Source organism: Scardinius erythrophthalmus, assembly GCF_964197995.2.
Source record: "Scardinius erythrophthalmus genome assembly, chromosome: 3".
NCBI lineage: Eukaryota > Metazoa > Chordata > Actinopteri > Cypriniformes > Leuciscidae > Scardinius > Scardinius erythrophthalmus.
Genome location: NC_138223.1, coordinates 25,339,635 through 25,364,996, shown reverse-complemented (window position 1 = coordinate 25,364,996; position 25,362 = coordinate 25,339,635). Strand labels below are relative to the sequence as shown.

At 35.2% G+C, this 25,362-nt stretch overlaps 1 protein-coding gene across 1 annotated transcript; it reads right to left on the bottom strand.

Moving 5' to 3' along the window:
* Window positions 1–463: 463 nt before the first annotated feature.
* Window positions 464–24,099, bottom strand: itga6b (integrin, alpha 6b). The gene is made up of 26 exons (XM_081361784.1): window positions 23,848–24,099; window positions 13,440–13,567; window positions 13,271–13,350; window positions 11,891–12,146; window positions 11,444–11,566; window positions 10,609–10,822; window positions 9,917–10,110; window positions 9,489–9,577; window positions 9,256–9,383; window positions 8,896–8,985; window positions 8,587–8,648; window positions 8,301–8,464; window positions 7,761–7,907; window positions 6,934–7,049; window positions 6,555–6,708; window positions 6,384–6,467; window positions 6,221–6,300; window positions 6,040–6,117; window positions 5,830–5,932; window positions 5,480–5,653; window positions 5,265–5,363; window positions 4,824–4,934; window positions 3,169–3,267; window positions 2,920–3,045; window positions 2,672–2,767; window positions 464–2,126 (listed from the first exon to the last, which is right to left on the bottom strand). The coding sequence occupies exons 1-25, from the start codon at window positions 24,018–24,020 to the stop codon at window positions 2,705–2,707; spliced, it is 3,135 nt and encodes a 1,044-aa protein (XP_081217910.1). The 5' UTR covers window positions 24,021–24,099; the 3' UTR covers window positions 464–2,126; window positions 2,672–2,704.
* Window positions 24,100–25,362: the final 1,263 nt, after the last annotated feature.

Here is a 25,362-nt window from a genome sequence, read left to right as displayed (position 1 = left end):
CCCATGAACCCCTTCCATTTATAAATGAGCCTTTCCAGGGTTTCAAACTTTGGGCTGCTAATAATGTTTGAACCAAGTACATTTTTTTTATTATTATTTTTACTGTGAATCAAGGCCAGGAGCACTGATTTAATTGATTAAAAAAAAAAGAAAAGAAAAGCTAAGTTTAACTAAAAAAATAATAAAAGGCACAGCTAAATGTGACATTAATATAACAGGGCTCAATGCTGTTGAAAAAAAAGAAAAAAGATATATATATATAGTTAAAATAATAGTATAAATATAAAAAAATATTTTTTTTTTCAGAGTTGTTTTTCACCCATGTAACCTTTTATTTTAAGACACTAACATTTTACAAACCAGTGAAATTTCAATATTGTCAATTCCAATTTTTATACCACAACAAAAACTACTATCCTAACTGATGTAAAGTTCAAACATTTTTAAAGACAGTACAATAAAATAAAATGCTTTTTTTAATTATTAAAAAAGAAACACATGTAGCAAGTAAATGTACTTTACATTAACACAATTTTAGAGTTAAGAGTTGTACCTTAAGAGCAAGGAACTTAATCCTTGCTTATTGCAAGAAAGTAAAAATATTGTAGTTTCTGTGCCTGTCCAGCATACAAAATAACACCAATTTCACAACACTACTTTTGTCAAGCCAGTCACTAATCCTGTGCTTATTACTCAACCCTAAGTATCAGAGACATTGTTTTATGTAGCTCAACCTGGATTTGTCTGTATACTTTGAGAACATTTTAGTACCATTAAAGTACATAATATTTCCTTTTGAAAGGGAACTAGTGACAGCTGTTGTACCTTTTCTTCAGAGAGTGTACCTTCTGTTCAGGTATCTGTTCTTTCAGACCTAATGTATTTTTTGTGTCTTCATATTTCATCAATCATCAGTGACTACATGTTGTCAAACTTCACAGCTTCTTTACCTGTTAGTTTTCCGCAACACAAAGCCTTAAGCATTGCACTCTTTTTTTGCCAAGTTTAACTAAAAACATTTGCACCTCTTACGTTAATTTTAAGATCAGAAAAAAATCTTTATTTAGAAAATTAAAACTAATCTCTAATAATCAATATCATTACTTCAGTGTCAATTGCGTGTGAGCTAATACATTTGTAAGTGGCTAAAATTTAAACAATACATACAATTGTCCAATTTCAATTTACAAACAGAATTAATACTTTCATTATTGGAGCATTTGCTTTGCCAACAGCTTCTGTTTTTAAAAATAAAAGCAACTTTACATTTAAAAAAAAAAGATACGTTCAAATGACCTTCAAAAAGTAAAAGAATCCTTTAAAAGCTGACCTAACAATGGATTGTAGCAGTCAACTGATATTATATCAAACATCTGATTATAACAAAGTAGTTCCTAATAAAATATGTCCCAGTTTTAAAGTACAGTGAACACCTGCCTATGAAAATGAAATATGTACCTGACTAGTTTTAACAAATAAGCAACACATAGAAAAAAAAAAAAATCCAAAGACACAAATATTTACATTCATCCAGGCAGTTTGAGCTGGATATCAAGAAGTCCTGGCCCACACATGCCATTCATAAAACAAAACAAAAACGTTTAATCTTTGGCCTTTGTACAACAGAAAAAAATCTGTTGAGAATAAATACATTAAATGTATATACATTGTTGAAGTGAATTTAAACTATGATATGCAAATTGGGTGGAACATGAAAGCAAACTTCAATAAAAAAAATAACATAAAAAAAATCAATCCTTGTTCACTATACGCCTTCCAGACACCATTTTGTAATACAATCTTTAAAAAGCCGTATCCGAAAATAAAATCTCAAATGTTTCCTTTAATGTTCTGATGGAATATTAACAGTAAGAAGAGATCAGTGAGTGCAAAAGTAAGCATTAAAGGCCATGGGAAGGAAGTCTTTGGTTTGCTTTCAGATTAGCATTTAGCTATGAGTAGCTCTCATTCTCATTCCAAGAAGTCATCCATTGTTTCTTCTCCGGAGGATCCATTTCCTTTTTCCCCTGCATATAGTCCCTCTCTTCCCTCTTTTCCCTCTTTATCCGCACAGCGTTATAACTGGGGACGCTGTCATCATATTTGGAGCGTTTGAAAAATCCACACTGTTCGGAAAAACAGGCAATTAGCATAGCGTCATGCTAACAATGCTCAACAGCATCATTTTGACAGGAAAACGAACAAAGACAAAGTGATGATGTGTGTGCAGCATGCCTAGCATGAGGTCAGAACAAAACATTCAATGTTTTGAAGAAGACATAAGCAAGAATCATGTGCTGAAAGCGAGAGAGATGCTCCGGTAAATAACCCAAGCAGGCCAGAGAAAAGTGCAAGTTCCTGAATCAAGCCACATCTACAGGCTTAAAGAGCTTTAGAGACTCAGACATTCAGTCATACCCAGTCACACGCACCTGAAGCTGAGTAAAAGTGAACACAAACATGTATAAACCCTTTTCCAACAATTAGTTTGCATTCCTCATAGCATTTTGCTTATCACTGAGCCATGAAAGCCATGAACTGCCACCATTACCCCACATTTGGCATTGACAGGCAGCATGTGCATCAGACAGCGGTAGGTTAGCATTGGCTAATCCAACCTTTCATGCTAGCTCTGAGCACACAGGTCAACTTGATCTGTGAGTTCTTTTACCCTAAGAAAGAGGTTCTCGTTCTCTGTTTCACTTTACGCATCTGGAGTCAGCCTCTCTTTTTCAGGTTCTTTGTCGCTTTTGCCGAAAAAACCACACTAAAAGGGGTAAAGGTTTCTGTTTTAAATACGTAATGTCATATGAATGAAAATCTGTTTTACACTTTGTCAAAGTTGAAAAAAATGAAGGTAAAACCAGGTTTAGGTATTCCTAAATGGGTCAGGTTGTGAATTTAGTCATGTGACCTTACCTTATAAAGCAGAAAGACCAGTAGGCCCAACAAGAGGAGTCCTAGTAAAATGGCCACCAGAATGACCCACCAGGGCATACCACCATACTGTGCTACTTTGCGTTCGGGAAACACAGTAACGCGTACCTGTTACAGGACAAATTGTATTTTAAAGTGCATTCTTTGTTAATACCTGCATATCAAGTCAAACTGATTCAACATGGAACAAATCATGGAAGGAGAATGAATAAATGCTGTAAATGTCCTCACCTGGGCTGGCTCATTTTTCAGCTGTATATTTGTAGCCAAGGTCTCGAAATCGAGTGATGCCTTGACAATAATATCAATGTAGTTCAATTTTGCATATTCCTGTAAGAAATAGTTGAAATGAACAAAAGTATACTTACAAATGATAAGGGTAATAATAGAAATGTTCTGTCTGTAGCCTATTCAAGTTTGTTTCATGTTTTCTTTTTTTTACTTTTGTCATTGTCATGATTTTTTTGTATGATTTATGTGATATAACCATCAAGAAAAAACAAAAATACATCTTGAATACACACGAGTGAACGCATCTTATATGATGATGATTTTCATAAAAGGTTTTTAAACATAGTTTGCAGTAAAAAGTAAAAAGTATTTTTTACAGACTTCATCCATTTTAATCCCACCACATGGCATTTTAACTTGACCTAAACACTTTTTTCTAATATTAATAAGCAGTGAAGCAGTTAAAAAAAAAACATACATATATATAGTTATAGTTATAATAATAATAATATGTGAAGAGTTCAGATGCAAAAGCCTCTTAAATATACGAGCTTGATAAAAATGTTCATTCTAGAAGAAAATTTCAGATGTCACTTAGAGGCTTTTGCATCTGAACTCTTCATGTATAGATAGATAGATAGATAGATAGATAGATAGATAGATAGATAGATAGATAGATAGATAGATAGATAGATAGATAGATAGATAGATAGATAGATAGATAGATAGATAGATAGATAGATAGATAGATAGATAGATAGATAGATAGATAGATAGATAGATAGATAGATAGATAGATAGATAGATAGATAGACAGACAGACAGATAGATAGAGACAGACAGAGATAGACATAGATAGATAGATAGATAGATAGATAGATAGATAGATAGATAGATAGATAGATAGATAGATAGATAGATAGATAGAGACAGACAGAGATAGACATAGATAGATAGATAGATAGATAGATAGATAGATAGATAGATAGATAGATAGATAGATAGATAGATAGATAGATAGATAGATAGAGACAGACAGAGATAGACATAGATAGATAGATAGATAGATAGATAGATAGATAGATAGATAGATAGATAGATAGATAGATAGATAGATAGATAGATAGATAGATAGATAGATAGATAGATAGATAGATAGATAGATAGATAGATAGACAGACAGACAGATAGATAGAGACAGACAGAGATAGACATAGATAGATAGATAGATAGATAGATAGATAGATAGATAGATAGATAGATAGATAGATAGATAGATAGATAGATAGATAGATAGATAGATAGATAGATAGATAGATAGATAGACAGACAGATAGATAGAGACAGACAGAGATAGATAGATAGATAGATAGATAGATAGATAGATAGATAGATAGATAGATAGATAGATAGATAGATAGATAGATAGATAGATAGATAGATAGATAGATAGATAGATAGATAGATAGATAGATAGATAGATAGATAGATAGATTAGACATTATTTACTCAAAATATATTCTGAATTTTAATTCAGAAATTAAAATCTGGCTCATCATAGAAGAGATCATTGTAGGAATGAATTCCATGTGTTTTTGAATAAATGTAACCATTTCAAAATGAGAGTCACACCTCTAATGAAAGATCCCACTCACCTCCAGGAAGGTACCGTTCCAAAGGTAAGCTCTCAGGCTAATGACAGCATTGCTGTCCATTCCAATTAGAGGACATTTGAATGTTATACACTCCGCCCCATCCTCACAGGACTAAAAACACAAAAAGCCAGTAATTACAAACAAGAGGCTGATTATCAATGATAAATGTTCATTAAGTAAATACTGTACATACAATGCATTCCGAAAATATCCAGCCCCCTTCAGTTTTGCAGCCTTATGCTTAAATGTGTCTGAATACTTGTCAATGTGTTCAGATTTGTTTCTTTTTGCAAAGTTATCACAAATAAGTTTTTTTGCTTTGCCATTGTGAGTAATTTAGTGTAGACTGATGTGATCAATTCAGCATAATGCTGCAACATAACAAAATGTGATAACAAATGAAGGGGTCTGAATACTTTCTGAATATTTGAGTGACTTTACCAAAACTGTGAATTTCCTCTTGTCAGTAAAAAGAGAGACTGTTCCCTCTTTTGCCGGAGTTTCTCCAATTTCACGTTTAGTTCGTGACACTAAAGGCTCCTAGATAAACACATAATCAGTTAATTCCTTTATAGAAGCATATGTTTTATTTCTATTTATGAAACATGAGGGAAAACTAAAGATCATTTTGACAGGAGTTACGATATTAGGACTACCTTCAAAATGAGTTTGTTGACCTCCTCTAGATTGGAGCAGCGTGAGCTGTCTAAATTGGCTGAGGTTATATTCATGAGGTACAGCAGCCACTTGCCTTGGGAGTTATGCTTAGGCCACTGGATAATAATAGATGCATTGCCGAACGACTTGAGGGGTTTGCCCAAGTTTGTAACCTGTCAGTCAGTATAATGAACAGGATCCATCTTTTAACAGGCTACTAAATATCTTCACATGTTTGATAGCTAGAATGCAATTAAAGAAATACTCATACAATCAAAGGAAGTATTGTAAATGGACAAAATTCCAAACAAAAAATGTTAGGTTTTATGTTAGGAAATCTCATAGTTACCCTGAATTCATAGTCAATTGGACTGCCAACATCCGTTGCCAGTTTCATGGCACTCTCTCCTTTAACTTCTCCAGTAAAGTAGACCTGAGATGGCTTAGCTACCCTGCAGATGATACACGATGACATAATATGATGTTACAAAGACAGAACATTGATAATATCATCATCAGAAGTGTAACTAAGAAATAATACTGCAGTTTGCAAACCTACCCTGTGAGAGACAACAGCAGCTGGATCTTAACAATGGCTTTGGCTTTGACTGCTTGAACCTGCGTCTGGTTACTTGTCCTGCAATTAACGAAAAACAAAAAGGATACATCAATATGTAAATATGGACATGGCTAGAACTAAATTAGCTTTGATAACTATCCAGTGTTATGTTGTCACTCACGTTTTGAGTTTAAGGTCAATTTCAATTTCAGTGGTATCCAAAGAAATGCCTCCCGTACTCAGAATGATGTAAAAAGTTGTCTGAAAAGTGTTTTTTTTTTTTCATGAATGTTAAGTCCAGACCGAAAATACAACTATTGTCAAATATCATTTGAAATATTTACCTCTGCATTTCTAGTGAACGGATTTCCAAGATCACAATCAGCTTGAGACCCGTTCTGATTGGCTAAACAGCTGATCGGTTTTTCCTGTAAAGATTTAAGAGCACTTAAAAACCAATTCTTCATAATAATAACAAACAACGAATAAGTTCGATATCTGGCAGCTGGACTTACACCTGATTTAGTGCGAACGGCAGAATAAGAGAGGGATTTGGGGAAGGAGGCAGTCAGCTGCGCTTCATAAGCATCTTCACCCTTGTTGTTCACCTTGAGCTCCAGGGCAATGTCCTTCTGATCGCTGAGAGTAAGAATGGGAACTCCATTTTCTCTGTGAGGAAAGAGAAACAGAGAGATTAAAGATACACTCTTCTTCATGGCTCTTCCTTTTGCCATTTGCTTTGATTAAAAAAGAGTACTTTGCTCATTCGCTTTCATGAATTACGCAACTGATGACACTTGACACAAGACGTTAGTGTGCAGTTATGACATAATATGACATGATAGTCATTTAATTGAAACCCCCACAAATATACAATAACAAATAAAAACTCACTCAGGTAATGGAAGAAATTTGTCCCTGTTTGGTTCCCTAGTGTTTAATTTATACTGTAGTTGCAGGTCACTCTGACATACATGGTCAGTACCGCATCCTTCCTTGATAAATTGAACCTGAAAGGCAGTATGATTCAGAATTAATACTGAATGAGATATGAGTGATTGATAAAGGTTTACTTCTACTATAATGTGAAAGCTGAGGCAAACTGTTAAGAGCTATAAATGAAAAAAATAACTGAACAGTAGCAGAAAATTGAAATGTTTTATTTTAAATAGGTAACTCAATACCTGTAGACTATCTGATATGATTGATTAATGTGAATAATGCTTGTGTAATTAATAATACACTACCATTCAAAAGTTTAGGGTCAGTAAGATTTTTGTTTTATTTTTAGAATTTCAGGATTCAACATGGATGCATTAGATTGATCAAAAGTGACAGGAAGTCAACCATTTTCAAAAAAATCAATGTTTCTTGAGCACCAAATCAGCATATTAGTGTGATTTCTGAAGGATCAGAAATCTGAAGACACTGACTAGAGAATGGGCTGCTGAAAAATCTGCTTTGCCATGACAGGAATAAATGATATATTTTTTTCAATATATCAAAATAGAAAACAGTTGTTGTAATAATATTTCAAAATATAATTGTTTTAATTGTCTTTTTGCATAAGGTACTTCTTTCAAAAACATTTAAAAAAAAAATCATACCAATCATAAACATTTGAACGGTAATGTATGTAATATATTATATTCATATGATATGGTATATAGCTGAAAGCTCATTATTGTTATCAACGCTTTGGTTAAGGAGACGGTGGTTACACTGGTAGTAGTACTGGCTTCTTGACTGGAGTCCAGGATGGGAAGTAGGTTAGGGAGATCAGTCTGTCTCTTCCTGCGAGTGGTTGGCTTCAGGAGCGCCACAGAGACTTCAATGGGAATGCCTCTCAGTTTGTCTTTTAGGGTTTCCTTTGAACATGATATACTTGCATTATTAAAATCCACTAACATAATAGCATCAACATTGACACTCCTGATGTAAGAAACAATCCCAATTTAATCACCACTAGGTGGCAGTACTTCCTTTTCACTATATTATATGGTAAAACTGTTGAGTTGTTGTCACAATTGCCCCCTGCAACTTTATGTTGCTACTTAAACAACATGTACGGAGCCCTGCACATGACATGCAAAAAAAAAAAAATGAGTAGGCAAAAGCGTACACACGATTTACTAATTTGTTCCCTTGATTTACTTGTTTTTCTTGCATGTCATGTGCGGGGCTCCGTTAACATGTCACTCAGTAGTTATTATATTACCCTCTAAAAGGGATGCTGTAAAGCTGCTACTGATCTGCTGTACCTGCAGTCTGAGGTCTCTCGTAACACAGCTTTTTGTCCCCTGGCCCTTGAGCTCTATGATCCCTTTGCTTTCATACTCATTGGTTGAGCTCTGGGTGAAGATGACTCTAGAAGGAAGATTAAGTTTCTTCCTTTCAGATTCAACACTGATATTGTATGCCACCTCTGCAGAAGAGAAAAAGACATGTTCATCAGCATACAAAGCAACAAAAAAATGTTGGCATTTGTTTACAGAGATGAGATTCTGGACAACACAGATGAACAATTACTGAGAAACATGAACTCACGCAGGTTAGGATTGTAGGTTTTGGGCTTGGCAGAAAAACTGAAACAGGCTGTCACGCTAAGGCTAGAACACACAATAAAGCTTTGCTTCAGAAAAGGTTTACAATTTGGTAAAATGTTTAAAGGGTTAGTTCACACAAAAATGTTCTGTCAGTGGAGGGACAGGAAGCTCTCAGATTTGATCAAAAATATCTTCATGTGTGTTCCAAAGGCTTTGGAACGACATGAGGATGAGTAATTAATGACAGAATTAGCATTATTGGGTGAACTATCCCTATAAGGATTGCTTGTTTTGTTTATAGTTCTCTCACCATATACTGTCACCACAGTTTTTCTTAGTAAGGTCTAGCTCCGTTGGTGTGGTTGTGACAATCTTTTCAATGTTGATCACTGACCGTGCCCTATAGTGTAAAACACATAATGAATGCATTCAGTGAATTTATGAATTTAATCATTTATCTATAGTGCTAAATGAAGAGCAAATTTAGTAGACATTTTACACCATTGTATAAAATGAAGACATAATAATGCATGTTAATACTATTATTAAATTATTTGTATTATAATATTAATGATAAATATAATCAAAGATTAATATATAATAGTGTTCTTTCATTGTTAATAAAGAATCCTTTAAAATAATGATATGTTGTCTATCAATATGATCATACCTGTACACAAGCACTGAATCAGAGAGAGACCCAACAGCCAGATCTGGGTAAGAATTGCTGTCCATATCCATATTCCCAGCAAGAGAGTATCCAAAGAGTTTCACATTGTGATCTTTTCCTTTAAATTCCTGAAATTATTGAATATACGTTATTTAAAAAAAAAAAGTAAATTAAAGAATGTGTTAACACTGAAAGACAACTGAAAGAAAAGAAATGTGAATATATGGCTAAACCTGGGATTTTGTTAGGCCTCCAGATGAACCATGGTATATATATACCATTCCATCTCCTTTTTCCTCATATGGGGCACCGACAGCAACATCTGAGAAAATAAATTACAAGTTATATTAATAATTATATTAATTAAAAAATATCTTTGTGATTATCATAATTTCTATATCATTACTATAAAAGTGTTTTAATGGTATCTTATATATAGATTCACATAAAAGTGTAATGTTGAGAATTTGAGGATTTGGAGTAGGTTATGTTATGTTTAGCGTATGTTTCTAAATGCATGTTTAATGTTTTTATTATGTATATGTTTAATGTGAGTTCTAGAGTGTCATCACGATTTATGTACATTATGGCATCTCTTCTTCTCTATTTATCTTTCATGGAAACTGTTTGCATTGAGGTGTTTTGCATTACCAGCACATACCATGATAACCATCCAGGTTCACATCTCCCATGTTTTCCACAGCCAAACCGAACATGGAATTGGCGGTTCCCACAATCTTCTTGGGCCTGATCTTGTCCCAAGCCCCTTCCTCATTAAGGTAAACATAGATGGCCCCACCGATTTTACCGTGTTTAATAAAGTACTGAGGTGCTCCGACTACAATGTCCTGCCACCTGTTTTAATAATCAGTGCAGCAAAATGATACTGATTGGTAACGAAAACTATCAAAAATGTCAAATATGTCAAATAAATATACATTGTATTAATTGAAATTAAGTTCAAATAAAATCAAATAGAATTATTAGATTAACTTAAAAACTTAAACTTAAAGTTTAAGCAAACTTAAAATGTTGCTTTGACAACTAAGTGAAATAAAATAATTAAAGGTTAAGATACTAACAAATTAAAAATATTATAAAGAAAACTGAAATAAATAAAAATCCATTCTAAATGGAATTATAACAAAGATGATACTGAAAATATAAAAATAAAATATTTAATAATATAATATTTAATAATATAATATTTAATAAAATAATATAATATAATATAATATAATATAATATAATATAATATAATATAATATAATATAATATAATATAATATAATATAATATAATATAATATAATATAATATAATATAATATAATAATGATGTATTTTGGATCTTACCCATCTCCATTGATGTCTAGCACTGCAAGGTCATAACCAAAGGAAGAGGCAAGTCCCTCACCCTGTAGTATGTACTCAGCCGTCAACATGGATGATTTACTTTCTTCCTTCTTTAATAGCACAACTGCCCCACTGTGATTGGCTCTTGGAGCCCCAGCAACTATAGTCAACTGACCCCTCTTAGTCAGCATTTTTCCAGAGTCCAGAGAGAAACCTGTCACAGACACAACCAATCAGAATATTTGCTAAAGATTTGTGTAAACATTCATGGTTCTGATTGACTTGGACACTCCATCATTTTACCCATGTGATGTGGATGAAAACAAGAAACCACCAACAACAACAAAAATAAAATACAGTTATGTAGCAACAACATTCACATTTTGTTCACAAAAACGACACAATGTATAGAATGTATAATGACCAGGATGAATGCAAATAATTGATAACTTTGGCGTCCAGGGAATCCCACAAACCTAAATAGCTATTGGATGCCACATCATAAATGTTCCCCTTGGTCACCTGAAGGGGAGGTGACTGATACACAAACTTATCAGGATGATTACTAGATATGCTAGACATGAACAGCACACCTACAAGATTTGTACTCAATAAAGCAAACGGCAAATTTTAAAAGTCAAAGTAGAACAGCCAAATAGAAGCAAAAAGGAGTAAATCCAAACAAAAGGTAAGAAAGGCAATAGATATCCACACCCATGTTAAAACTGTGCTGAAAAGTTTATTCACATAATCGAGTTCTTTAGCGAGTCACATGATGGACTAATGATCGGGTGATATGGATGATGAACGGATTGCTATGTGAGGATGGACTCACCTAAATAACTGTTGGAAGGGACAGGCACCAGGTCTGGATCAAGTCGTTTTTCGTCTCCAACCTCATATGGGCCGTCATCAAAATTGTCCCACAGAGAGCTGTTCTGTTCCATCCGCACCACTCCTGATATCCATCCAGTGGAGGAGTGAGTGAACAAGGAAAGGAAAGGAAAAGGGTGAAGGGTTGAGGAAGAGATGGAGCAAAGATGTCAAAGTTTAAATAGTGGGGGATAAAATACCATACGTTAGATGCAATGAACGGACAAATAAAATCTCTGATGTACTAACGTCATGAGGGCGCCACGAATGTGGGGAATTATGGGTTTTGTTCGACATTGGCCATTGTAATTGATCTAACCTTAACAAATGATTTAAACTGGATTTTCACTGAATATTGAATATTCAATACATACATGCAGTAAATACAAGCACTTTAATCCTGCAATACCTTTCCAGTTGTAAGCACCCGGCGCTCCAAACACCAGATAGTGATAGTCGTTTGTGAATGTAGCAGACAGACCCTGCTGGCATGAACCAAACCGCTCGTGTCCTCTGTTTCTCCCTTTACAGAACATATAGTCCCCTCCATCTTCATCTGCATCAATCGTCAGGTCCTGACTTAGTATGTAGCAACGACCCGTCACGTCACGTAGCTCCTGATTTGTGTTCACAAATAAGCGCCGCTGGTAGCGATGCGCACAGACCTGGAGAGCGACACGGCGAGTACATATTAAATCAGTGAAATGAACAACATAATTAACTAAACTAAATAATAAATAAACACATTTCTTTGCACTGTTACAAAAAGATATTTCAGCCAAAAAATGACTGTTCGTCGGGTTTGGTGTCGGTAAAATGTTTAAGTTTGAAAGTCTCTTATACTCACTAAGGCTCATTTATTTGATCAAAAATACTGTAGAAACAGTAATATTGCGAAATATTATCACTATTTAAAATGACTGTATTCTGATTGAATATATTTTGAAATGTACTTTATTAAAAGTTGTTAAAAAATGTAATTAAATATATTGTGTAACATTCTAAATGTCTTTACTGTCACTTTTGATCAATTTAATGTGATAAAAGGATAAATGTATTCGTTCAAGTCCATACGAAGTAGTGCACCTTATTCCAGTCTTTTAAAGGGGAAATTTTGATTTAGCAGGAACGCACTTATTTATAGAAGGACAAACTGTACACACTTATCTTGTTGTTGATTTGGACATGTAAAATATTTGAACAGGATTTTAGAAGCTAGGGTGGAATACATGATTTACAGTAAATTTACTGTATATTTCAGCTTGTTTCTCACACAAAACTGAAGAGGCCTTAATGTGATTAACACTAAACACTTGAGGATGAGGATGAATAGATAATGACAGAATTTTCATTTTTGGGTAAACAATCTCTTTAAGGGATATACAGACATGACAACTAGCTCTTGTACAGTAATTTACATTAAAACTATGGGATGCACAATATATCGGTACCATATCGGTTATCGGCTTGCTCATTTCCTCTATTTTTTATTTGTGCCATTTTTTGCAATGTCATCTTTAGCTAATCTTAAAATGAATATCCATTTTTCTTATACTGTACATTGTAATTAATAAATTTACTTGTAGCATATAACATGATTGATTTTAATATCTTAATATGAATCTAAATATCTGCATTTACCGGTCATCAGCCATAACATGAAAATAATTATTGGCTTACAGGTATTGGTCAGAGTTTTAATATTGTTGCTTCTGTAATTTAAACACACACACACACACACACACACACACACACACTCTCTCTCTCTCTCTCTCTCTCTCTCTCTTACCAATATCTTTCCTCCAGGTCCCTGGCTCTGTACAGTAACTCCCATCCACTGGTTTTGCTTATTTTCGTCTTGCAAGTTTTCTACATGCACAATAAAAATAACTCACTTAACACACACACAAACTCATTATAACATATAATGTGTCATGTTTTCATGTGTTTGCGTTTACCTTCATTGTCAAAGATTACTCGTTGGCATGACTGACTGGGAGAAGTTATGTCGCAGTTGTACATCCCTCCCGTAATTGTTGACGTTTGCTTGGACAATGCTTTAGCTCTTGGGGCACCAACCAGCAACCTGTAAAGCAACAAACAGAAATTTACTCATGGATTTGCAATATTGTGAATTTAAAGGTATAGCGGAGGATTTTTTACTTCCGGGTGGAATACCTATACTATTGGTCCTCCTAATTGTCAATCATTCTGGTGAATCAATCAAACTTTTCAAAAAGTGGAGAGGGCGGGTCTTATCTAAAATTCGGAAAGATCCTCCGCTATACCTTTAATATTAAAAAAGATATGATCTTTCATTCTTCTTCTTGCTAAAGCAGCTCCAAATTACACAAAAGAGACTCAGTAACCAAAGCAGATGACATACTTGGCATGAGCATTGTGTGAATAGGGTGAATATGCTTATCAAGAAGTTTTTTTTTTGTGAAAACATGAGCAATAATGTGGTAAAAATGGCGATCTTATAATAGTTTTAATAAATGATAAATCTGATACACTCTTTTCAACGGACTCAGTCAACAATTGAAAGTCTGGAGCAATATTTGCGCTTGTTACAGTGATTTTGAATAAGTAAATGGCTTCATGGCATCATTATCTTTTATTTCCCCACACATGGGTTTTCAGTAGGATCCTCAGTAGAAACAATGCAGATTCAACAGCCCACACTGAAAACACCTTCACACTGTGTATTAGAGAGGGCACTCATTCTATTCTTTCCACTGAAAAACTCAAGAGAAGATATTTCCTCTTCTGAATAAAAGAAAATGTAGGCCACAGAAATCCTAGGTATCCACCACTCAATGGCTGTATCTCTGGTTTCACTTCATTTCTGAGAGTGAAAGGCTCTTTTCTTTTCTTTGGATTGACTGGTTCAGCGATAACATTCATCCCAACACATCACAGATTTTAGCTACACAAGTTCTCTTTGTGGGTATAGACAAAAAGGGTCTGACTGAAAGAAAGCCTACATGTCCCACTATTCCCTCACCAAAATCCTGAAGGAACAGTAACAATGGGTAATGTCTTAGAACTTTACAGATGCATACACTGTTTTACCTTTTGCAGATGCATACATTGTTTCGCATAAAATAATAGAATACACCCCCCCCCCACACACACACACACACAAGGCATTTAAGGGTGGGAATTCCCCCCATTTTCATAAGTGTATTTCATGCCTAGATCTACTGATAATTCCATCAATCCCAATTCCTTCTGTGCCTAAGATTTAACAAGCGTATAGACCAAGACTCTGTGTCTGGATCACAAAAAGAGAATAGCTTTAGAGTCACATTTTCCAAACAGACAGAGACAGCACTGTTTTTCTGAAAGGGCAACACAAACTTTTCTGTGTTGGGCAAAAATAGCCACTGAATACCTGCTATTCATTCAACTCTCAAGAGCATACAGATTGCTATATCTGATGAAAATGCTCATGATTACATTAAATCTAATGCAATGCACAGGCTGAAATGATCTACATTACACATTACACATCCAACTTCTAGTGTAGAAATATTCTAGTGTCTTTTAACATGATAAGAAAAACAAAAAAAATATATTACTTACAAAACATTCATAAAAAATACTCTCATATAAACACACTGTAATGGGTCATTACAGTTCAAAACTCAATTACGCCAAAATTCAATACAAAAATTGACTTTAATCATGAACAGACAATAACCGACAGAGGACTGAACTGAACAGAAATGATGATTATAAATAACCACAGAAACTGACAGGAACATGATCAGAAACCAAAACTAAACAGAGCAGGAAAACATGAACTAAAGGAAACAGAACAGAATATTAAAATAAGAGTCCAAGACCGTGACACACATACACACACACACACACACACACACACACTGGCATGGCAATACATAACTATTTTATGTTTTTGCCAAATTGGTAGTGAATTTTTACAATCTCATTCATACATTTTCATACGATCTGCTTACGCCTCACTGAGGGTTCTGTTCAGGTGCGGACCTTCATGCTTACTTTTTTTTTCTAAAACTCATACATTTTCGAAGAAATCAAACCATACAAATTTATACGGAATTGCCAGCTCGTAAAATAGTTCAATTTTCTCATGAGATCGGGTTGATACATACTCTGTAGTTGCAACATTTCCGAAAATGACTGCACACAAAACCCTTACATTTCATTAAAAGCTTTGTTATTGAACCCGCATCCCATCTAAATTGACCTACATGTTTCAGGAAATTGCTATAATCTTGATCACAGTCAACTCCTCAACAGCATCATTCCATTCTACAAACCCCAAATGATTTGGGTAGAAACAAAACGATTCTGAAACACAAACAACTTAAGGCTGGAATGCACTACACAACTCTTGCCTAGATTTTTGCCACAATTTACAGTCTGGAGGATTTAACGCTACTTGATTAGCTAGCTAGCCAGTCTCCGGGTATTGGGCAGTTTGAGTTGACAGATTTAGCAGAAAATCATGTAGTGTATGCTGGCCAGTGGGAACCTATCCAGTTGGAGGATATCAAACATGTTTTGCATATTTTAGAGCATATTGTTTTCATCAGTCATGTGTCTCAAAGCAACGAGGCACATGTTTCTGAATGAGTTCGTTGTGTTTGAAACAACTTGAAAGTCTGGTAGTGTGTGATTGTGGGTGATGTAATGTGTCCATTAATCACTCCCCAGGGGGATGTAACCAATATATAATATGTATATTATATATATATATATATATATATATATATATATATATATACAGGATAAACAAGCCCAAAATTCCAAGGTAGAATAAATAAATAAATTGGAGAGAACATCACACAAGAACTAAACATTTTTATTTTTAGTCCACAGCACAACCGAAAGATGTAAGATTCAGAAAGTGAGAGGGATAAAGCGATAGAAGGAAAGAGAGATGTGCAGGTGGGGGAGGGGAGAACAGAGAGGACAAGTATTCTATTTACTGAGAGCTCATTCAGAGATAGAGCTTCATGTGTCCTGAGGCCAGAGTCCAACACTGGCATTCAATCATGATGCAGACACAGAGAATTATGTCTCATCTGTTAAATATGTCAGGCTCTCAAAATAATGAGAAAGAAACAATTAAGCAATTACTCATTCTTGAGAACAAATGGTCTTGACTTCTAACACATATCATATAGTTTCAATAGGAAAGAAAAAATGCAGGTTTGGCAAATGGAAAACCGTTACTCTGATCTTGTAAAGTTTTTTGCAAAATACTTTTTTTACTCTTGCAACACTAGCCACTCATGTGTTGGGATGTTTGACCAAATAGATTATTTCAATCATAAATCAGCAATATGCCTGCATTAAAAGTTTATAGGCTAAAGGCTGGTGAATTTACGATACAGTCATATATAACCAATAGGATAATATCTATTTCAACTGCAATATTTTGTTATAATTCAAATCTTAAGAATCTTTTGAATAACTGCAGAGCACAAGACATGAAAGTGTAAGAGAGTTTGGCACTATTATCAATAAACTTAATCTGGCTAGCTAAATATTATGATGCATTTGAGTGTGCCATGTCAGAATTATCATAATTTTAGTTTCCAACTTGTCCTTACATATCTTTGTCCTTACATAATTTTGTGAAAGCTCCAATTTGACTGTAACATCATGTTAAAACCAAAATGGTTGCTAACGGTAGCAACTTCTACACAAATTTCTGTTATGCCACTTAGCCAGTGTTGCTTGTTGCACTTTATTTGATTATACAAGAGAATAGATGTGAATTTTGCTGTCAATACCAACAAATCCACACTAAGATTCATTTTGGCATTTATGAGCTTTGCCGTAGAAACAAATCATTTCTGAAACGTAAACAACTTAAGGCCGGAATGCACTAAACACTAAACAGCCTGGAGGAATCGTCTAGTTTATTAGCAAGCTAACCAGTCTCCAGCTGATATTGGGCAGTTGGAGTTGACAGATTTTGCAGAAAATCATGTTGTGTATGCTGGACACATACTTTTTAGGAATCCATCCAGTTGGAGGATTTCAAACACATTTTGCATTTATTAGAGCATATATTGTTTTCATCTGTGTCTTAAAGCAACGAGGCACATGTTCCTGTGTGAGTTTGTTGTGTTCGGAACAACTTGTCTGGTGTGATCTTCATTCGTTTGATGCCCATTTTTTCTCAGCAATAATGTGGCAGGTGTACAGAAAATGTATGATAGTGTTTTAAAATCTGTTCAGTTTTTAAAAGTCATGTAGTGTATCTCAGGCTTTAGGCCGTGTGTCCACCGAAGTGTTTTTAACCAGCTGAACACGCCAGGCACTCACATAGTAAAAAGAACATCTAGCAGTTTAGCTTTTTTTCAGTTGAGACACTTTGGTTGCTATGATACCGAATATTTGCTTACTAGATCTGAATATAGAAATGCCGACACAATATAAAGTATATGCTCTGGCTCTTGTTTTCGTTGTACAAGCAGGGTGACAGTTGGTCAGTGTGGCATTTTTCCCGCCTCTCCTCCTCTGTGATTGGAAGGCTGGGTAAAAACAGTGATGAGCGCTGTTCGATCCAAAGTTGAAAACTTTTAAACTCGGCACCCAGAAAAAAATGGCAAGCACTCAACGTGAAATAAATGCTCAGCACATGGTCACGCAGCTGCTGCCGTTTTTAAATACGCAGCGCTCTCATTGAAAACAAAAAAAATGCTTTGATAGACACACGGCCTTCAGGACCATTCACACAGAGCGTGTTGTTCAATGTAGCTATCAGTAAACACGCTTGACAGACGTTTTTAACCATTGCGCTTCACTTCTTTTGACACTTCTTTTAGCAATAATTCCAAATTATATCCAAATTCCAAAACACTGCATTAGTCTTTAATTCAAAACTATCTGAATGTTTTGTCACATCTCTTAACCAACACGTGTTTACTCACTGTTGGCTAAAAGCAAGTTTTTAGTTTTTTTTTTACTTGAAAAGCAGTAAATCATGGTAATATAGTGCACTAGGCCAAACAATTTTATCATAATTTTGTATGGAATGTTAAGCATTGATGTTTTAAAGAATCTGCAGAGGAGGCCACTGCTATGGTGCAAGAGCTGGCTCTGCTGAGGAGGTTTGGAGTGTCATGGTTCACATTACGAACTGACAGCAGCTGAATTACAGCTCCAGATGTGCTTCAAACATTTCAAAGACTCAAGGCTTAAAGATACAGAGTGCAAACTGATATTACCTGACCTACTGTGCACAACATAGGTGCTGCTGGAGAACAAGATTTTCTGACTCCCTTAAGGCAATGATAAATTAATGACTACCTATAAGTCTAGGAATAGATATTCGCTAAATATAGTGTTGGATAGAGCCAGGGCCATCGCTAACTCCATGATCTTTCTCCATGGCTCAATAGAATATACTATTCAAGACCTTAGAGACAAGTCTTAGTGGCCCCCTTATCATAGGTTTACATACATAAAGCCCATTAAATATGGTAGTCAAAACAAGCTCAAACATGCTTTCTTGATGCACAAGAATCAAAGAGGTTTGCTGTCATGCATCAAACGATTACAACCGAGTTGCCGTTGGCCATATTTGATGTGCTCTTTGTGAATAACAGCCTAAATTAAATCTGTTCATCATACTGTATGAGCAGTTTGTTTCTTCAGAAGACTTGTATTAAACCGCTAAATTCAGATAATTACTTTTTCTATCCTTATGATTTTTTTTTATGATCTTAAAAGTTTTGGTGGAATGGACTTTCAATGCAGAAATCTCTAAATTATATTAAAAATATTTGTTTTTCAAAAAGTAAAGATATGTGTCGTGTATACTGCAAGTTCGAAAGATGAAGATGAGTCACCAGTTCCAAAACAAAGGTCATTTTAATGACAATAAAGCACACACGTAGCAGTATGCACTAAACACAAACAATAACCGCCAACTGAACAGCAACACAAGAGGAACTTGAATACACAGTGATAACGAACTGAATAGCAAATAGCAAACAGGTGTGTGTGATAATTAATGAATTGACATAGCAATTAACGATCAAACAGGAACAGAGAACACAGGAAACAAAGATGAGCAACTTAAAAGTCCTTGATAAAGAAACAAATGTAACATAACCGTAACAATATGAGGGTGTGTAAACGATGAACGTTTTTATTTTGGGGTGAACTATACTTTTAAAGGTGATCAAGGAAATAATGAATATATTGTTCTGATATAGAAGCAGCAGAATAAGGCATTATTTGTCCCACACGGTGCATCATTTATTAAAGCTTTTTGCTTTATCAATTAAAATACAGCCTGTTTAAATGGGGCCACCTTTTTTATATATATAATTTATGGACTTTTGACATCATTATATTGGTCATTGTAGTAATAAGAAAGTAGAGGGAGGGAGGGAGAGCAGAAATGGTATTGGGACATGACTCATCAAATTTCTACCTGCATCCCCAATTTCCCATGAGCACACTGTAGTGGGGAGCACTGTTTAAGTTTCTCAGGGAGGTGTGGATCTAGCATGACAGTGGGGCTGGCATGATGCATCCTGTGGACAAACTACAGTAGGATAATAATCCTTGAGACTATTCTGTAGGCCAATGTAATAGAGTGATGTATAAGGCCAATAGCTGCCTGTTCTTTACTGACGTACAAATTCAGCCCAAGATTAATTGTCCTGCACAGGAAGCTAAGAGAATCACAGGAAGAGGAAGAGATAGACAATTTCCATGCCAAATGGACACACTGCTCTCTGGGATTTGGGCCAACATATTATTGTATATAAAACTGAATGTGTTTTGCCTGCTACATTATTCCACCATATGTTAAAGCCAAATCAGATAAAAAGTTTGATTACTGTTGTTCACACATGTGTCGAGGAAACACTATAGATAACCCAAAGAAACCTTCAAATTTTGTTACAGACCAAAGTCAACTGTGAATGTTGATTAAGACAAAGAGACCCCTGCCCCCAGAGACTAAGGTTCTGCTTACACCAGGACATGTCTCCCGTGACCACTTGTGATCGGATTTCAAAGGGAGGATCTCAAATTCCAACATTACGTGATTTTGTGACTACATCACTCCCAATGTCAGAGTGTTACTGGTTTTCAGATTGTTATTTTATTTAGTTAGATACTTGGATTAGATGAACTCTGGATGTGCTTGCTTCACATAATCTGTCACTGCATTTTATGTGATGTCTTGTGCATTTATATGTATGGGCATTCATTTGGTAAATTTGGCGTTGATTCATTTTCATTGCTGCACAAACCAGTAGCTCTTTTTGCACAATGGTTGACTCGCAGGTGAGTAAGCGATCCTTCACTCAGTTGTCCAGGATGCATTTTATTAGTTGAATGAATTAGTAAAATTGGTGGATATTGGTGGAAATCTTATCAAAAAAAGAAAAAAAAGAAAGAAAGTGCTTCAATTGTCTTACGGAACAACTCCCATTGTGAAAGCACCACCAGCCCAGACTGCTTCAGTGGAGTACTGGCAAGTCAAAACCAATCAATTACTAGTGCCAAGATCAGGGCTGAGGTTCAGTGAGAGCTTAGATCTTAAACATACTTTCTGCCAAGTTCTGTTGAAGTCTGGGCACACTTGGTGCAGTGTTTCCAGGTATTCTTACATATTCTCTGTTGCAATAGAATCATTTCACAATGTACCACAGAAAATAAAACGAGATTCCAGGGAACTCAATACAATACATCCCTAATGTTATATTGACTACTACAAGTTAATATTCCACACCTTTATAATAGCAGTGAGAAATAGTATTTTAGATATAGATATTGGTAATGTAAAAAATAAAAATAAAATAAAATCAGGTCCTGGTCAGGATTTTCATGTAGCCCACTTGACATCAAGATGTATTTTCTCTTTTTCTGCATTTGTGTTTTCAAAAATGAAAATGCTGTTATTATTTACTTACATACTTCCTTTGCAGCTTCCTTTTGTGTTCCACACAATAATAAAAGCTATATGGGTTTGAGCAACAGGAGAGTAAGTGAATAATTTTAATTTTGCATTAACTATCCCTTCAACATTATTTGTATAACTTTTTAGATGTATTTAAACAGTCCAAAAAAGTGCCTCGTTATTATCAGCATTATGTGTTTTTGTAGTGAGCGCACACAGAAGAAGAATGGAATCACTTTCCAGGTATGCTCCTCATTCCCAACTATTTTTCACTTGAGCAAAAGAGCTAACGTGCCAGACAAGCATACACACACACACACACTGCCTACATTACCAGGACAGCAGCTCCATCGTGCCAGCTATATGACAAGTCAAGGAATGCTACATCAATGCCCCCCAACACACACCCTGCCCTGCCTTGGCCTGCAGTAATGTGAATCACCTTCACACATACACACACCTGTAGGGCATGTGTTACTAACAAGCAGAATTGTTGTGTTCTAACACAGCCAGCCAGTCTGCCAAGCCCATGCATGAGATACACACTGAGGATATGAGTCAGAGCACACACACACACACACACACACACACACACACACACACACACACACACACACACACACACACACACACACACACACACACACACACACACACACACACACACACACACATAAATGTGACTTTCATACACAGGGTGTGGTTTGAAATATTTGAAATACATCATAAATCCATAAAGAAAATTGCACAATTCAGCTGGAAGAGGTTCCAAAATTAGTGATGATTTGCTAATAAACTTCAGTTTGTCTTACTTTGTCTAACTGCTTTTCTGCTAACCATGATGTTTGAATTTTACAGGAAATATAACCTCAACTATAATGTACTTCCTATATAATTTTCACGTTCTCTCCTTTTTCTACTTTTCTGCAGTTTTGTTTATGTGGTAGTCTTGCTTACTCGTCAACTTGATATTGCAGTACTTGTACTTTGTATGATAAACAGATTGTGGTGTTCCTCATTTGCTGCTTTGGATAAAAGCATGTGCTAAATAATAACTAAATGTAAATGTACATCTCACACATGTTCTAAGCAGTTACACTAAAGCTCAACCTCAGTCACTTCCATAACTGGTGGACTCTGCAGGATCAGCACGAGGTCAATCCTGGCAGTCTCTCTTCTGTGCTGCCAGGGTTGATGGTAGTGAGTTTGAGGAATGAGTTACAGGCTTCTGCACACATTCTTTCACTTGCGTGTTAGGCTTGAAACTAGCAATGCGTGTCTGGTGCTGCCAAGGCAACACAGTGTGTTTTTTTAAGTGAACCACAAAAACAATATCAAACTGTCATGACTGAAAATTCAATAAAATATGTTCTAGATGTCTAAAGTAGTGCTAAGGATCCCACCTACAATCTAATCCCTGCAGTGCTTGAGGTCAAAGAGGTTGAAAATTAAAGGATGAAGGAGACCAGACATCTCCACAGTGAGAAACGAGAAGGAGACTGGGCATCTCTAATGACCCCAATGAAGCTAAATATGGTTCAAGTTGTGCCCTGAAATGCCCTTTTTCAGCAGCTGTCTTTCTCATGTACCTTTTATTCTGAAATATCATTCTAGTGCACTGCATAACAAACAGTCTCAAATCAAATTCTTTATTTTTTTACTATCCTTCATGTTGATCCAAATTTTTATACATAAATGTCTGGCCCACGTGACTTTTTTCTTTCTTGTTTTTTTGTTGCTATATTCACTGCCATGTAGCTTTGTTTAAACAAACTCAAATTTAAGTCATTATTCACTAATAAAAATAATCTTAGATAGTCAGTGAGTCAGACACACTCGGTTACAGATTCATTTAATAGGCTACATCCGACTCGTGTGAATCATTCGCTACTTCTCTTGAAGACGATTCGAGGAGAGCTAGGTAGGCTATATCATAATTATCAGTCATATTAAATTTAAGTATTTTCTTTCACAATTACATTCGTATGGCTTTCAGAAAATCCAAGAGGTCTACGTTAAACCATTCAGTGGTTTTGCGACTTTTTAAGATTTGGGCATCTTTAGCCTACATTGTTTTGCATGAAAAATACATTACTTTTCTCATTTTGTGTTCACCAGGGTGAACAAATATGTAATACGGGTTTAAAACGACATCAGGCAAGTTGAGTAAATGATTGCAGAGTTTTCATTTTCGATGTAGCCTAATTATTATTTAAGGATCACCCTTATCTAATGCTCTTGAACTGGTGCAATGGGGGCGCATATCTTACAGTAGCCAACGGTTAGGGATGTGCAATTGTGCATATTACCAGCTACATAGTTGAAATTACAAAAATGTTTAACAACCAAAGTACCTGGATTCAACTTGCTGCTAATGTGAAATAAACTCCCTAAGAAAGCCACGATACCTGGACTCCAAAGAGGATGAAATAAATGCTTACATTCTTTTATCAGATGGTCTGAGTTGTCGGTGCATTGCCAGGGAGAAACCGAACAAGCTGTTGGGATCTCCCGTTTTCCTGATAACATTTTCTTTGTCCAGGTTGAAGGCAGAGATCAGCGTCCATCCCAAAAAACTGAGAAGAGGTAAGGTTAAAGTCCTGTAAGATCCCATTGCGCTGTTGAGTTCCGTTCGTGTCGGGTTCTTGCTTTAGAGTTGAGACTTGCAGCCCGTTTCTGCTAGGTTTGTGGATGCCTATAAGGGAGGAATCTCTCTGACGTCCCTCCTCTCCTCCTCCACCCGTCTCCACCCTCTGCCGTGCCTCTACCTGCCAGTACAACACGGGGCTTCGTTTTTCCTCATTATTCAGCATTCTTTTGGTTATTCGAGCGTATGAAATAGCAACGATTTCCTTCGAGTGTCATTTCACACGACTCATGATGAGTCTGGTGAGTAAATAGCTGTATGAATGAGAGCTTTCTACACCAAAAACATTGCATTCTGCAGGGAGTAATTAATAAGTTAATAAAAGTCTGTAAATGTTTTTGTTTTTCTAAAATATGTTTACCATGTTCTTATATTTTATCCTTATATTATGTAATTTATCTGTTTATAAATCTACAGCCCTAAATTGTGCATGTAGACTATTATATAGGTTACAAAGAGTGTACAGACAGCATGGTGATAATCAAATGTAGCCTATACACTGTAAAAAATGATTTTTTGGTGAACTAAATACTACTGAAAAAAACAATGTAATTTACATGAAAAATTTAGTTCAGGCAAGAATTAAAAAAACGTAGTAAATTCCATATCAGTACTTAATTCAAGCGAGTAGAAATGAAAGCGTAAATATCAACTCAATAAAATTAAGTAAAAATTACTCAACTTTTCTGATACTGGGGTTCCCATCATGCACTGGACCTTGAATAATTAATGAGGTTAATTTTTCACTGGTTTCCAGCTGTATTTACACTGTTTTATCATTGCTTTTGTTGTCAGGATTAGTAACTTGCCATTTTGTGACATTTCGAGTAAATTTTCTTCCCCAAAATGACACATTCAAACACAAAACGATCCATCAAATGTTACCGTCATTGTGTATTGTCTACCAAGTATTGAGGTCTTTGCATTCACATTATGTATAGCATCTGACATTTTGTAGTATAAATTACTTAGATAATCTAAGTAAAGCATATACTATATATGACTGGTATAATTCAATATTAATGATTGAGCGAAAACTAAAGTAATGTAAAGGAAATTTTAACTAAATCGATGTTAATCAACCTTTTACTAGCCAAGTTAAAATGACTTATTTTCTTTGTTACTTTCACTTAACTAGGTTAAGTAAAGTTTACTTAATTCCATATTCCAAGTAAATTTAACTTAAAGATTTCTAATTAAAGCTACTGATAAATATGTTTAGGTTTTTACTTGCCAAATCTTTGTAAATTTACTAGCATTTTCTGAGTGAAAAAAACTTTCCTAGCTTTTTTCAAGTATACTCCAATTT